General features: G+C 45.0%; 1 protein-coding gene across 2 annotated transcripts; it reads left to right on the top strand.

Moving 5' to 3' along the window:
* The first annotated feature begins 1,614 nt into the window (after positions 1–1,614).
* Positions 1,615–10,550, top strand: LOC109884198 (hepatic leukemia factor-like). Of its 2 annotated transcripts, none has more exons than XM_031787278.1 (5): positions 1,615–2,158; positions 2,427–2,694; positions 4,770–5,222; positions 7,420–7,700; positions 7,818–10,550. In XM_031787278.1, exons 2-5 carry the CDS (start codon positions 2,502–2,504, stop codon positions 8,031–8,033), a joined length of 1,143 nt encoding a protein of 380 aa, XP_031643138.1. In that variant the 5' UTR covers positions 1,615–2,158; positions 2,427–2,501; the 3' UTR covers positions 8,034–10,550. The 2 variants fall into 2 exon arrangements, with proteins under 2 accessions (XP_031643138.1, XP_020331779.2); XM_020476190.2 differs by having other exon boundaries at positions 1,631–2,158; positions 7,420–7,685.
* Positions 10,551–16,638: the final 6,088 nt, after the last annotated feature.

Raw genomic sequence — 16,638 nt, 5'->3', positions numbered from 1 at the left:
AGTTCTGTTAGTTTGTGTGGATATAGGCTATTGTAATGTAGACTACAGTATTAGAGTTCACCTTAATGAAATATGACAGCTGTGGTCTGTTGTTCTGGTTTGACTTAAGTATTTTTTAGGTGGCAGCAGCACTGTCACACTAACTGCTATAGAGGGATATGCACATTTCGCTTCATTATGTTTATTCCCTCTGTTTCAACACCAAATACTACTAAACATCAATCATTCATGTCTAAATACAAAAAGAAACATGAAATGCTAACTATCATTTTAATTTCTAGATACCTGGTCTGTTCGTGTGTTAGTGCATTTCCCACATGTCATGTAGGACTACAGCCGAAGAAGCATATTATAGCCTACCTATCAAATCAGAGTCACCTTTGTTCGCTAAGTACATTTAACCTGGTGAGATGGTGCTGCCACAATAACAAGAGCCTACTATAGCTTAAAGCAAAATTGATTATGATTTCAAATAGAAAACCATTTTTAGACCATGTGAATGTAATTTAAGGTAATTTGTCAGTCTTTTCTATATTCTAACTACCTCTTCTGTAGGTCTGTTCTATACTCTCTCAAACCTTCTCAAATTGTTCTAACAGATGAATTATCATGAATAGGTCAGGCATAAAGGCATGCAAGGTTCGTTTTGCAGTAAACACACATGTATGATAGTTTATCATCAATCAGTGTATCAATTGTTTCCCCATGAATTATACTCATGCTGTTGGCATATGCCTATTTGTAGAGAAAACAAGTGACTGGTACACACAGTAATATCCTCAGAAGGATGTATATTGTTCCTGGGATCTGTCTAAATATTGTTTTTCCAATGTCCGACTAGCAGTCAAAAAAAAGGAAACAATTTCCTGTGGCTCTTTGACTGTGGGTTAAAATACAGTACTGCAGACACCTCGCGCTGTTCTGCTTTGAATCGGTCTCACGCGGCCGTAGCATGGGGGGAGTCCGTAGGGCGGGGCGGGTGGCCTAGTTCTTTCCAATAAGCGCTCACTAGGGGAGGAGACATTATTTTCTCCAACCAATCGAAACTAGAGCAACATGCATAAGGGTTGCACCTCCTCGTGACTGGGCCATGTGCGCTATTACAGCTATTCTGCTTTTAGGAAGCAACGTGCTGCTGTGTTCCTTTCGCCTGAAAACCCGGCAGCCACTCACGTTTTCTCTGGATTACAAGCGGACTGGGAAAACTGTAGTCTACACTCAGTTGCTTGCTCATAGAATGGTGCAGGGCCCATTGCCATTATAATGAAATAATCACATTGGCATTCTATTTGGGCAATAATCTGTATGCCTAGATTAACGTTCTATAGAGGATATGTCTCAAGGTCCCCTCAATTGCTAGTGTCATTTAAAGATGTTCATTCAAAGTCATGATGATAACGGTGGCGGGTGATTGCTAATTGACCATTTGTTGTCCGTCTGTCCATGAGCATACAAACAACAAGTGCTTGGCGTGCCCCCTCGAGGTGTGGCACGAGGGGGGTTGTGTGTTTGTCATGCATATTGAACAAATAAGCCAATCATGCCTTCTCTCCCGATTTGCCCTATGAGTTGTGACGTCACGTGAACTGCCCGTGTTCGTTCCAGCTGAGAGGACAGCCGTCGCGCAGCCCAAATCCAAGCCCGTGCTTCAGTACGTTGGCTACACAAAGTACGCGGGGGAAAATAAGACCCCCCCCCCTCCCGAAAGAACGATAGAGCGACAGGAAAGCTTCAAGAAAAAAGTAATACAGCTTGTCACCCGACAAATAGTGCGCGTACTCAGAGCCTTCTCTGTTTTTCGCTCTTCATTATTTGTTCATTTGGCATTGTGGAGTAGGACATTATTTTTCCTTGCTTCGAGTTTCATTTTGATCATATTTGAATCGTCATTTTTTGGGGAGTTGATCAACTCAGGATATTTTTCGACAACAATTTATTGATCTCCAGCTCGGATTTTATTTTGTCCACCTTTGAATTGACCATGGGCACCAGTCATTAGTTTGACGTTTTACAACTGGTCTCTATTGGAGAATAACATCTGGATCTGCACCGGGGATTTAAAATAATATACTGTTGCACCATATCTACTGGAATACTGTCTATTATAATGATACAACAGTGGATATAAGAACACTTCATAGCCTAAATAGAGGGAAAGGTAAGAAAATGTTTATTGACATTCTAAACAAATCAAAGGGACACGTTTTGCAACTATTGCTTGTTATTATTAGGCTACACTGGTATACTGAGCCTGGGAGTCAAACTTTAATGTTCTCATATCTTGTCGAGATATGCACTCACATATGCGTTTTATATTATTTCAACAAGTTTGTAATGTCATTTCAAATAGACTATTCATTCCACCTGGTTTGTACCCAATTCTAACTATAATAAATGTTCATTCAATATTCTCGTTAATTGGATAGCGGTGATCAATCTGCCAGTCCTTTCGACTCCGCCTGCGCCCCAGGATCCTAATCAACAACCAGGTCCGGCCAACTATGTCCAGGCAGCTCACCCAGCTCCTGACCCCGGACCTCCCAGCCGGCGCTAGCCCACAGTTCGGGAATTGCAACCAGTCTGGTGGCTCCATCAGCGGTGGACACCTCAACTCCATGGCTAGTTTGAAATCCCTCCTGCAGCATCCGATGAAGGGAGACCGTGCAATTCTCAAAGACTGCTGCGACGTTAAAGGTGAGAACTTTGATTAACATTGTTATCATGCTGTTACCACTGAAGGTTCTACAGTGCAACAATGTTGCTGTTTGCTGCACTTACAACAGACACTGCATGCCAATGTTGTTTTTCTGTTATTTAAAAATAAAGGAGAGCCGCACTCTCTACGAGCTCAGATGCAAAAAAAAATATTTACCAACGTTTCGACAGCCAAGCTGTCTTCATCAGGGTACAACCCTATTTCTGTTATTTAGCATATTTTGTAACTGACATTCAATGAAATCATATCTACCAGTCTCTATTGTCTGCCTGACTCAATTGAGTACAGTACAGTGAAGACAGCTGTGCTCACCAGCATAACTTAATATCTGGCCCTGCCATTGTCACATGCACATGACATGACACATGCACCACAGTCAGACATGTTGTTTAGAAACAAAACAGATAAGGTATACATACTGGTGTGGTTCTTCAGTACAGAACTCAGCTCTGAATGATGATTCATGATTGACATTCTGCAACCAACACACACCATGGGATATACATGGTGGTGGATGTTGTCCTTTAGAACTGATTCATGGTCAGTTTGTATTTTCACTTCTGACAGTACAGGTCAGGACCAGAATAGGAAACTTTGTCTCAGAACAGAACTTACACTCTTAGAAAAAAAAGGTGCTATCTAGACCCTAAAAGGGTACTTCGGCTGTCCCCATAGGAGAACCCTTTGAATAACTATTTTTGGTTCCAGGTAGAACCCTTTTGGGTTCAATGTAGAGGGTTCTGCATGGAACCCAAAAGGGTTCTACTTGCAACCAAAACGGGTTCTCCTACGGGGACAGCCAAATAACCTTTTTGGAACCCTTGTTTCTAAGAGTGTAGGATCAAATACTCTTTGGAAAATGTTAATATAATCCAACCACTCCTATAGTTTAGAGCAGTAAACTAGAAAGGAAATTATGGGATAGTAATCATGTTCAAATCATCTATAAGTGACTTTGTTGAGCTTCACAGTCAACTTGAGATACTTTTGGATGATTTGGACATGCTAATATCGGTCCCATGACTTGAATAGGATTTGTGCCACAAATGCTAAAACGTTAGCATGTGGAAACAGTGCCAGGGAAACTACTGTCATACCTTATCCATAGACAGTTTACAGGGTAAGGAAACCAATATGCCATTACGTTATTACATGGTCATTAAGCATAACAAACACTTTTATCCAAACACAAAGGTCACTCACTGTCCAATTATGACCCCCAAATGTCCAACAGAATGATGGTGCCATCCCATGTTGCACTCTGCTGTGAGCTGAGCATGATGTTCTCATATGGATTATAATCTCCGCCCCTCCAATCCCCTGGCATAGTTTTAGATTAGCATGCAGATTAAGATGACATCTTTTGGTATAATATCTGACATGCTAAACAGTACCAACGAGGCCTGTGGTATGGATGCCTATATTACCAAATTCATTTGTCTCACCAAATATAGACATAGACATGCAGACATGTAGTAAAAATCATATTGCTTTTCATCCAGCATTCTGATTTGGATTCTTGTGCAGTTTCTTGTATGACCATCTGTTACGGTCTGACTGAAGCATTCAGTGGTGTTTGTGCACATAGCAGTGCAGCTGATGCATCCAACGGTCACACCATTCTACAGATATCATCTATCTCTCAGTATCTGTAGAGTTGACACATCTATAGGATCATTGTGCCTCTGGGCCTCAACAGCTATGAGGCTTGGGCCATAGCACCCTCTTGTCTCATTGAATTAAATGAAATATGTTTACAAGAACGCCTACAGCTTTGGACATAAGATAATTGTATCCTGTCATATGACCCTAATAAATTCCCCCCCCAAAACTAAAAAGCAAAGAGTGTATATGGAAGAAACCTTGTGAGGAACCAGACTTGAGGGAGTGTATATAGTGGGATACCATAACACTTTTTATAATCCCAAAATCACCTCTGACAGCACCAGGGGTCAAACATTTGATGCGACAACTACAACTCTTGAGAGTTCCAACCCCTGTCCATCGTTTACTAACCAATAACCTCCATTTTGTCTCTCTCCCACCATCCCAGACAAAGACAGAACCATCACAGACATGGATGAGGACTCCTTGGGTGGCGGGAACGGCGGCTGCAACATGCGTAGCGGCAGCAGCGGGGTGAGCAGCAGCAACAGTAACGTCAGTGGAGGAGGAGCTGGAGGATTTAACCAGTCTGCGTTCCTGGGACCCCTCCTGTGGGAGAGGACCCTGCCAGTGGAAGGAGGCCTCTTCCAGCTGCAGTACATGGACCTGGAGGAATTCCTCACAGAGAACGGCATGGGCGGAGTCCACGGCCAGAACAGTTCCAGTACAGCCCAGATCCCATCCCAGAGTTCCCAGTCGGCGGTGCCCAATCAGAGTTCCCAGTGCCCCCCCTCATCGCCCCCACCCTGCTCTTCAGCCTCCTCCTCATCATCCTCATCTTCCCCATCGCTCATCGGCCTGGAGGTGGCCCAGTCCAACATGCAGGGAGGACTTGACTATGGTGAGTAACCCGAACCGAGTGTCGGAGGAGGGGAGGGCAACATACAGAGATTTCTATGATGATTTTATCCCATGGATACAATACGGAACAGTGTACATCTGTTTATTGTACACATCTTCAGTAGGAACATGGGGAGACGGGTGGAGATTGAGACGGTTTATGGTGATTCTATGGAAAGGGATTGTAGGGGTGGTGGGTGGTTGGTGAATGTATCGTAGTTCACATGGTATCGACAATGTATTCAGTGGTCCAGTTTGGCCAAATGAAGCAAGGATTATGGTGCCATGTTGTTTTGGCCTTGTGAAGTGGCAACTAGATGAAGGACTAAAATGGAGGATCAGTGACATGGCAGTTACCATGGTGACCCTGTATCAATACAGGGTGGTTATGTCCGTAGAGAGAAGGCTGTAGTAAAGTCTGCACAAAGTCTTCATGTGATTCAGCTCTTTAAGTTGTCCTCAGTACTCATATTGAACTCCTCTCCTATGGTGACCAAGCATCATTTTCTGTGAAGCCAAATGGAATCCCTTAACGCTGAGTTAACTTGACAGAGAGGGAACAACAAGGAGGGGTTGAGAAAGCAACGACAGGAATTTCCTGTAGGCTACAAACTACCCTTCACACTGAGCTAGGTTTAACATTTAGGCTGCCTGAGAGAAAGAGACAGAGTAGACATTTAACAAATGCATCTCATAGCACTGACAAAGGGGTTTGGTTTGGTTGGTTTATGTTCAATTCAGGTCCAACCAGCCATTTACTGAACACTACGGTCTTACTGTACATAGGGAGATCGAGACAGAGATAAGGAGAGGAAGTAGGTGTGTGTAGTGAATGCTTGTGATCGCGTGTCTTTAAATCTCTCCTCACCTCACACGCTACAGCAATGTGCACGTGCAGCGTCCCTTCACGTGCAGAGGCTGTGAGCACTGGAGCAGGAGAACGAGAGGCAGGGCCAAGCGGAGGACTGGGAGGAGCGGAGCGGCACGAGGGTGGGAGGGAGAGGGAGGGAGGGAGGGGGGAGGAAGAGGGTCCCATTGCCTGCTGATACTGAAGTTCAAATGGAATGTTTGAATGCAGAAGAGAGAGATTTACAGAGATAGTAATGATTAAGATGTGGTGCTGTACAGTAGATGGGGAATGTCAGTAGCCATTGTATTTAACCCTTCATGAACTGGTTGTTTTTTAGCTGCATTTCAGTTGTATTCCAATGTCACATGTCACAATAATACACTTTAGACACTTTAGACATGAGTTAAATACGACACTTTCACATTTACAAGACAAGTCGGATATGAATGTAAAATAAGAATTGATGAAGCCAAAATTTATATTGCGGGTTGGATGATGTGTTTGCTACATAGTTCTATTACACTGTAATAGAAGTATTACAGTGTAACACAAATTATGAGGCAAGACAGGAGAACGTATTTGTAATGATCTGATTTGAGTTTTCATTCAGACACCTGACCATTGACTTAACTCGAGGTGGGTGTAGTGTAGGCTGTGTTCTGATTGTGTTCTCGTAAAGGAGGAATAGGAAGAGGAAAAGGCTGTTTGGGGTCTTTATGATAGGAATGTCAAGGTGTTATGTGCATTAGGCCCTAAAGGGGGTGAGTGAGCTTTAAAGAACTGATTTCAAGGGGTGGGGTGACAGTTGTATAACAGTTTTAGAAACATTTCAAGAAAACTGTCAAAACCAGCCTTATAGGAGTCTGGGCATGTTGATAATAATATTAAACCAGGATTGAAATATATACTCTGACTAAAAGGATGATATTGAATGTTTATACACAAGAAAACTTGAGAATAGTGCTCTTGCATACGTAAAAGTTCCCATTTGAGTTCAATTTCTCCATGATAATTGATTCATATTGAAGTGAAACTCATGCTCACGATACTTGGAAAGACTTGGTCTATAGAATTCACACTTGAATGCAGGGAGAAAAACGTTCCTGTTTATTAGTTTCTCAGAGCAGAAAGTAGCTCCCTTCCACCACCTGGTGGACATGGTCTGTAACTACAGCCTATCAGCTCTACAGCTATTTTACTTTACAGATTTTGACTTGTAGATAAATGCTGTGTGTTATTGCTCTCTGATGGACCTGAGAGGTCAGTGAGTCATAATGTATCTACATGGAATCTCCTGGTTCATATAAAGGTTTAATAAGAAAATAACAACCGATTCTCTCTCTTTCAGGAGGCAGTCAATCGAGCATGAACGACGACTGCGGCTCGCCCGGTTCCTCTGTCTCCTCTTCGTCCTGCACTCCTCTCATGACGCCCACATCCAACGGTCCAGACGTGATGGGGGGCTTTGAACCCGACGCGGCCGATGTGGCTCTGTCCAGCGTGCCCGGCCAGGACGCCTTCGACCCCCGCAGACACCGCTTCAGCGAGGACGAACTCAAACCACAGCCCATGATCAAGAAGGCCCGCAAGATGCTGGTGCCAGCAGACCTCAAGGTTGGTAGTCAGAGAGTAGGTAGAAGTATTAAGAGTTGGTAGAAGTTGTCCCTAACCTCTGGTCCAGGGTCAGATCATTTTCTACAAGGTAATGTCAGTAGGTCTGTATCTAACGGTGTCTCCCTCTTTCAGGATGATAAGTACTGGTCCCGGCGGTGTAAGAACAACGAGGCAGCCAAGCGTTCTCGTGATGCGCGGCGCTTGAAGGAAAACCAGATCTCGGTCCGCGCCGCCTTCCTGGAGAGAGAGAACCAGGCACTCAGACAGGAAGTGGCTGACATGAGGAAGGAGCTCGGTCGCTGCCGCAACATTCTCAACAAATATGAGAATCGCCATGGAGACCAGTGAAGAAGAGGAGGAGAAAGAGAAGAAACTGATGGGTGGAATGGGGTGACATGATGATGATAACGATGATGATGATGATGAATGTATGAGACGATGAGAAGGGTGATATAAAGAAGCTCAGGTGTCACGTTTTGATTGATGTCAGAGTGGGCAGGGTTAAAGGTTAGGGACAGAGAGATTACATAATCCGGAGGACTGTTGCCCCTTTAGACGAAAGAAGAGAAGACGTGACTTTGAGGATTTTGATATCGGAGAATTGTATATTTTTATATTAAGACTAGAGGGGGAGCAAATTTTGGAAATCATTTTTGTATATTTTCTATATGAATGGGAAAGATGTAAGATATAGAGAGATGGAGGGCTATGACAAAATATCTTTTTAAAGTAAATTGATAAAGGAGATGCTATTTTAGAGGTGTTAGACAGGGATTTTTAGACAGGATTCAGAGTCCGGGACTAGGAGGCAAGGCATCCATTTTAAACTGTAAAATAGAGAGCAAAATGATTTTAAAATTGTACAGTTCAAAATCTCTTTGTGGATTTTACTCAAGCACTTCATTTGTTTTCTTTGTTGTGTTTCTAACTGATGGGGTTTTGGGCTGAAATGGTAGGAAAGTGAAAGAGAGAGAGAGAGAGCGAGAGAGAAATGGGAGAAACACTATTAACCCAGCACAATCTTCAGCACTTGTCCAGTGTTTGTAAATAACAAGTCCTTCATATTGTTACAACTTTTGCAACCTTTTAACAGTTTGGACTGTTTAGTAGTTGTCTAGATGTCTGGGCTTTGGTGCAACAGCTCTTACATTTGATTATAGCTGCACTATCTCCTCTGTCATATAGAGAATTGTATTATGTGACCCCAAGACTAGCAGGGCATTCAATCACACTACAGCTAATGGATGGGGCGACTGTTAGTTTTTATTATGTATACTATGAACTCATATTGCTGAGCCCTTGGCCATCTCTCTCTCTCGCTCTCTTTCTGTCACTTTCTGTCCTTCTAGATTGCTGTCAGTTCTAACTGATATTGAATATCTTGCCCAAGCTGGGTTGGTAGGATTCTTTAGTTGTTCTGGTTACAGTGGACCGTTTTGATCTTCTCTCTGCATTGTGATGTTTTATTCCTTCCTATGTTTTTTTATATCGAATTGATCCAATCCCAACACGGTTAATGTCGCTTACAACCAATCACGAAAAGGCTACTTTTACCCTTAACCAATCCTAACAACCGGTCTCTGTGGTTCTAGATTGTATACATAATACCACAATGTCTTCACACCCTCCTAAATAGTCCACCAACTACCCAGGAAAAAGCACACTTGTGTTATTGTACTATATTAATGATTTTAGATAGCATTCTTATTATTGGTAGAAGATAAATATTGTCTATATTGAATATACCAGTTTGTGTATTTTACATAGGTATATGCTAAGTGTGAATGTTGCAGAGATGAGATGCGTGTATGACTGCATATATGCAAATGTATTCCAGGAGATGGGGTTTGTGGTAGGGTGTCATATCAAATGTGACCCTATTCTCCCATATACCTAGGGAATAGGTTATCATTCGAGATTATGCTATTATTACTCTCCCCATCGATCGGAATGGTGTTAAATTCTCAGATTTCTGGGACTAATAAAAAAGCCAAAATTTTAAATGTTGATTTATTAAGGTTGTTGATACTTTCTGTCAGTTTTCCGGCATTTCTGTGTTGTTGAGCATCGTCTTAGTATCCACATAGTGTCGTGTTTCACTACCGACTCACTAAACCCAGGGGAGAGAAAGGGCCCAGTCAACCCAGTGATAGTGCTTCTTTTCCTCAACGACCATGTTATAAATAACTACCATTACTATGATTATGATGATTGTTACCCCCTTTATTGTTGCTGTTATATATAATTGAATGATTTTATTTCTTTGGATGAACATGATTTGTTTCGTATTGAAGCATCTTTGAACTCAAGCTATCCTCACAGAGAGACTATTCAGAAATGCATCCCGGTTTTTATGTCACTTCCTGCCCTGCACCATATACATCCTGTTTTGGTCCCTCGAGAGACGCTGGTTTGTTCATAACCCCTACGGACAGTTTCTATCCGGACTTCTCTGAAACACAGTTCCCAGAGGAAGATGGCCATCTTGGTTTCTCTGTTGATCATGGATTCCACAATCTCGCTGGCTCATCTCATACCTGGAGAACGACAGCGGTAGAATCCCATGTACTTCTGACTGTACACGTCTGTTCAGTTCTCTAGTTGTGTATGGACTATGCACGCTAGCCACAGTTTTCCTCTTGGTTTTCAGCAGCCTATTTTCACCTCAGTGACTGTATGTATGCTCTCCCAACTGGATGTTGTTCCTGATCTCCCTGATGTGGATGATGATAACTCTTATAGTGACTTTTATTGAACTACAACTACCCATCTGCACCGGTGGTGTCCACTGTTCCAGCCCACTCAGTGCTGGCAATGGGGATGTCGTCGAACTTTCCCGAAAACACAAATAAAAGATTGTTCTTACTTACTGCTTCTCTGTTTTCTTTATATTTACTCACGTTTTACATTGACATTTTTGTTATTTAGCAGACACTCTTATTCATCTTAAGATACACTATATATACAAAAGTATGTGGACATCCATTCAAATTGGTGGATTTGGCTATTTCAGCCACACCCGTTGCAGACAGGTGTATAAAATCGAGCACAAAGCCATGCAATCTCCATAGACAAACATTGACAGCAGAATGGCCGTACTGAGGAGCTCAGTGTCTTTCAACGTGGCACCGTCATAGGATGCCACCTTTCCAATAAGTCAGTTCATCAAATCGAATCTGGGTTTGGCGGATACCAGGAAAATGCTACCTGCCCCAATGCATCGTGCCAATTGTAAAGTTTGGTGGAGGAAAAATGGTCTGGGCTGTTTTTATGGTTTGGGCTAGTCCCCTTAGTTCCAGTGAAAGGAAATCTTAACGCTACAGCATATAATGACATTCTAGACTTCCAACTTTGTGGCAACAGTTTGGGGCAGGCCCTTTCCTGTTTCAGCATGACACTGCCCCTGTGCACAATTTTTGTATTTATTTATTTAACCTTTATTTAACTAGGCAAGTCAGTTAAGAACAAATTCTTATTTACAATGACGGCCTACCCCGGCCAAACCCTCCCCTAGCCCGGACGACCCTGGGCCAATTGTGTGCCGCCCTATGGGACTCCAGATCACGGCCGGTTGTGATACAACCCGGGATCAAACCCGGACCTGTAGTGAAGCCTCTAGCACTGCGATGCAGTGCCTTAGACCGCTGCGCCACTCATGATCCCGCACAAAGCGAGGTCCATACAGAAATGGTTTGTCGAGATCGGTGTGGAAGAACTTGACTGACCTGTACAGAGCCCTGAGCTCAACCCCATCGAACACAGTTGGGAGGAATTAGAACACCGACCGTGAGCCAGGCATAATCACCCAACATCAGTGCCTGACCTCACTAATACTCTTGTGGCTGAATGGAAGCAAGTCCCCACAGCAATGTTCCAACGTCTAGTGTAAAGCGTTCCCAGAAGAATGGAGTCTGTTATAGCAGCAAAGGGGGGGACCAACTCCATATTAATGCCCATGATTTTAGAATGAGATGTTCTTCGAGCAACTGTCCACATACTTTTGGTCATGTAGTGTGGCTAGGTGAGACAACAACACATCACAATCATATCATGTACATTTTCCCTCAACAAAGTATTTATCAGCAAAGTCACTGGTAGTGGTACTACTCTTTAGCAATAGTTTGATGTCCTCTCTTTATATTTATTTGAGCTAATATTTAAGTATGTGTGTGTGCATGTATATATGTGTGTGTGTGTGTGTGTGTGTGTGTGTGTGTGTGTGTGTGTGTGTGTGTGTGTGTGTGTGTGTGTGTGTGTGTGTGTGTGTGTGTGTGTGCGTGTGCGGGTGCGGGTGTGTGTGTGGGTGTGGGTGGGTGGGTGGGTGGGTGTGTGTGTGGGTGTGGGTGTGGGTGTGTGTGTGGGTGTGGGTGTGGGTGGTTGTGGTTGTGTTTTTAGGTGGAACTCCCTGAACTAGATGCTTGTGGCTTAAAGCAAAGCAACTATTTGATCATTGTTAATGGCATTGTTTGTCATCATATAGTGCTTTGATAGGCTGGTCATGGCACACATTAACTCCATCATCCCAGTCACCCTACAGACCCACTCCAATTTGCATACTGCCTCAATAGATATACAGACGATGCAATTTCAGTCATATCTGTTCCGCCCACCATTTACAACTTTCAGATGAGACTGAATTAAGATGACGATTAATATTGTCTGCTATTGATGTAAAATATTACTAGGTCTTTAAGAGTTTATTCGGAAGATAACAGCTCTATAAAGATTATTTCGTGGTGCCCGACTCTCCAGTTAATTACATTTACATGTTTAGCTCAATCAGGTAATATTAATTACGGGAAAATTATTTTATAGAATAGCATGTCATATCACTTAATCCGACATAGCCAAAGACACAACACTGCCCTCGTCACCAAATTTGGGTCCCTGGGACTGAACACCTCTCTCTGCAACTGGCTCCTGGAATTCCTGACAGGCCACCCTCAGGGGGTGAGGGTAGGTAACAACACCTCCGCCACACTGACCCTCAGGACACGCTGCCAGGACAACAACCTCTCCCTCAACATCAGCAAGACCAAGGAGTTGTTCGTGCACTACAGGAAACATGGGGGCCACCCACATCAACAGGGCTGTAGTGGACAGGGTCAAAACATATAGTTTTGGATGGATGTGCTTTGTGGTCACTTGTTACTGTAACGGCAGATTTCCTCCTCTTCATCTGAAGAGGAGGTGTAGCAGGGATCGGACCAAAACGCAGCGTGTTAAGTGTCCATATTGTTTATTATAAAACAAACTTAACACTAAGAACTACGAAACAATAAATGTGAACATGAATGAAAACCAAACCGAAACACTCCCGTGTGGTGACAAACACAGACACGGAAACAAACACCCACAAGCCAACAGTGTAACCCAGGCTACCTAAGTATGATTCTCAATCAGAGACAACTAACGACACCTGCCTCTGATTGAGAACCATACTAGGCCAAAACAGAAACCAAACATAGAAACACAAAACATAGACTGCCCACCCCAACTCACGCCCTGACCATACTAAATAAAGACAAAACAAAGGAAATAAAGGTCAGAACGTGACAGTTATAATAATAACAATAATAATAATATGATATAAATACTCATATAATACATATACTAATATAATATAAATACTCATATAATATATGATAAGAAGATATGACAATAATGTTTCCATTATTATCAAAATATGTATTTTCTTTAAATATAAAAAAGGATATAGACAGAAGACTATAGTAGTAACTGTAAAATGGTATAGTTTTTCTTTGATTGTAACACTGTTGAAGTGACTCAATAAAAGCAACTGTCCAACAGAGATGACATCAGCAGATGTCTATGGACCTTTATCTGTCATAACTTCCGCCCGAATTTAGTTCCTCTCCTTGTTCGGGCGACGTTCGGCGGTCGGCGTCGCCGGTCTTCTAGCCATCATTGATCCATAGTTCATTTTCCATTTGTTTTGTCTTGTCTTCCCACACACCTGGTTTCAACTCCAACATTACATGTTGTGTATTTAACCCTCTGTTCCCCCCATGTCCTTGTCCGGAATTGTTTATTGTAAGTGCTTGTGCACGTTATTTCTGGTGTGTGACTGGTTTTGTACCCATTGTATTGATTGTTCTGTTTATAGTGATTTTTATTATTAAACTGCGCCGTTCTAACACAGTTTTTGCTCTCCTGCGCCTGACTTCTCTGCCGCCAGTACGACCCCCTTACAGAATTCCGGACCTCACTTATGGAGTCAACAGGGGCAGGTACCCCGGGTACCATTATCGCTGCAGTCTGCGCAAGGACGTCCATTGGGAGTTGGCCTGCAGAGATACCACCCTCACATTCGACCAGCTGGTGGACCTGTCCATCCGGCTGGATAACCTGCTGGCTACCCGCGGACGTTCAGATCGGGGACTGTTGGTTCCACCCCCCCCGCACCCCCTCTCCGATACCCATGGAGCTGGGATGGGCGGTGCGCAGGGAGACCGGAGGGAGTTCCAGTTCGTGCACCATCTGTGGGCAGAGGTCACACTGCCAGTCGGTGCCTGGTTGTTTCCTCTGGGGATTGAGGCAGCAGGCAGGGCACTCTGGCATCACCCCAGGTGAGTCGGCACCATTCTCACCCAGAGCTCTCTGTTGCACATATTTTTTTTATGTCACTTTTCCTGAGTTCTCCCCGCATTCCCAGCATAAGGCGCTCGCCGATTCAGGCGTGGCTGGGAATTTTATAGATAGATCGTTCGCCCATAGTTTAGGGATCCCCATTGTTCCCGTTGCTGTGCCTTTCCCCGTTCACGCCTTAGATAGTTGACCATTAGGGTCAGGGTTAATTAGGGAGGCCACCGCTCCTCTGAGCATGGTGACGCAGAATTAGTCTCTTCCTTATTGACTCTCCTGCGTTTCCCGTGGTGCTGGGCCTACCCTGGTTAGCTTGTCATGACCCCACCATTTCATGGCAACAGAGGGCTCTCACGGAGTGGTCGCGAGAGTGCTAGGGGAGGTGTTTAGGGCTTTCCGTAGGTGCTACTACGGTGGAAAGTCCAGATCAGGTCTCTACCGTGTGTATTTCCCCTGAATATGCTGATTTGGCTCTCGCCTTCTCCAAAAAGAAGGCGACTCAATTACCACCCCATCGACAGGGCGATTGTGCGATAGATCTCCTGGTAGACTCTACACTTCCCAGGAGTCACGTGTATCCCCTCTCACAGGCAGAGACAGTGGCTATGGAAACATATGTCTCTAAATCCCTGCATCAGGGGTAGATTCGGTCCTCCACTTCACCCGACTCTTCGGGTTTCTTTTTTCTGAAGAAGAAGGAGGGAGGCCTGCGCCAGTGTATTGACTATCGAGGTCTGAACCACATCCCTGTGAGGTATAGTTACCCGCTACCGCTCATAGCCACAGCGATTGAGTCAATGCACAGGGCGAGCTTCTTCACCAAACTAGATCTTAGGAGCGCTTACAACCTGGTGCGTATCCGGGAGGGTGACGAGTGGAAGACGGCTTTCAGTACCACCTCAGGGCACTATGAGTACCTCGTCATACTGTACGGGTTGATGAATGCGCCATCAGTCCTCCAAGCCTTTGTAGACAAGATTTTCAGGGACCTGCATAGCAGGGTGTAGTGGTGTATATTGATGACATTCTGATATACTCAGCTGATATACTCGCCGAGCATGTGTCCCTGGTGCGCAGGGTGCTTGGTCGCCTGTTGGAGCATGACCTGTACGTCAAGGCTGAGGAATGCCTGTTCTTCCAGCAGTCCGTCTCCTTCCTAGGGTACCGCATTTCCACCTCAGGGGTGGAGATGGAGAGTGACCGCATTTCAGCCGTGCATAATTGGCCGACTCCCACCACGGTAAAGGAGGTGCAGCGGTTCTTAGGGTTTGCCAATTACTACCGGAGGTTTATCTGGGGTTTGCCAACTACTACGGAGGATTATCCTGGGTTTTGGTCAGGTAGCGGCTCCCATTACCTCACTGCTGAAGGAGGGCCCGGTACGTTTGCAGTGGTCGGCTGAGGCGGACAGGGCGTTTGGTCACCTGAGGGCTCTGTTTACCTCAGCTCCCGTGCTGGCCCATCCGGATCCCTCTTTGGTGTTCATAGTGGAGGTGGATGCATCCGAGGCTGGGATAGGAGCTGTGCTCTCTCAGCGCTCGGGCACGCCACCGAAGCTCCGCCCCTGTGCCTTCTTCTCAAAGAAGCTCAGCCTGGCGGAGCGAAACTATGAATTGGGGGACCGGGAGCTGTTGGCTGTCGTCAAGGCCTTGAAGGCGTGGAGACATTGGCTTGAGGGAGCTAAACACCCTTTTCTCATCTGGACGGACCACCGCAATCTGGACTACATCCAGGCAGCGAGGAGACTGAACCCTCGCCAGGCAAGGTGGGCCATGTTTTTCACACATTTTGTTTTCACCCTTTCTTACAGACCAGGTTCCCTGAACGTGAAGGCAGACGCATTGTCCTGGCTGTATGACACAGAGGAGCGGCCCATGGATCCCACCCCCATACTCCCCGACTCCTGCCTGGTGGCGCCGGTAGTGTGGGAGCTGGACGTGGACATTGAGCAGGCGTTACGTGCAGAGCCCGCTCCCGTCCAGTGTCCCGCTGGGCGTCTGTGCGTCCCGTCTGCTGTTCGCGACTGGTTCATCTATTGGGCCCACACGTCACCCTCCTCTGGTCATCCTGGGATCGGATGGACAGTGCGCTGTTTGAGCGTGAGGTACTGGTGGCCTACCTTGGCTAAGGACATGAGGGTTGTGTTTCCTCCTGCTCGGTGTGCACCCAGTGCAAGGCTCCTAGGCACCTGCCCAGAGGGAAGCTACACCCCTTACCCGTTCCACAACGGCCTTGGTCGCACCTGTCGGTGGATTTTCTTACTGATCTCCCCCTCACAGGGTAACACCGCGATCCTGGTTGTTGTGGATCGGTTCTCTAAGTCCTGTCATCTCCTCCCTCTGCCTGT

Source organism: Oncorhynchus kisutch, linkage group LG13 (genome assembly GCF_002021735.2).
Source record: "Oncorhynchus kisutch isolate 150728-3 linkage group LG13, Okis_V2, whole genome shotgun sequence".
In the NCBI taxonomy this organism is placed as follows: domain Eukaryota; kingdom Metazoa; phylum Chordata; class Actinopteri; order Salmoniformes; family Salmonidae; genus Oncorhynchus; species Oncorhynchus kisutch.
The sequence above is the reverse complement of the archived record's forward strand: the minus strand, read 5'-3'. Positions and strand labels throughout refer to the sequence as shown.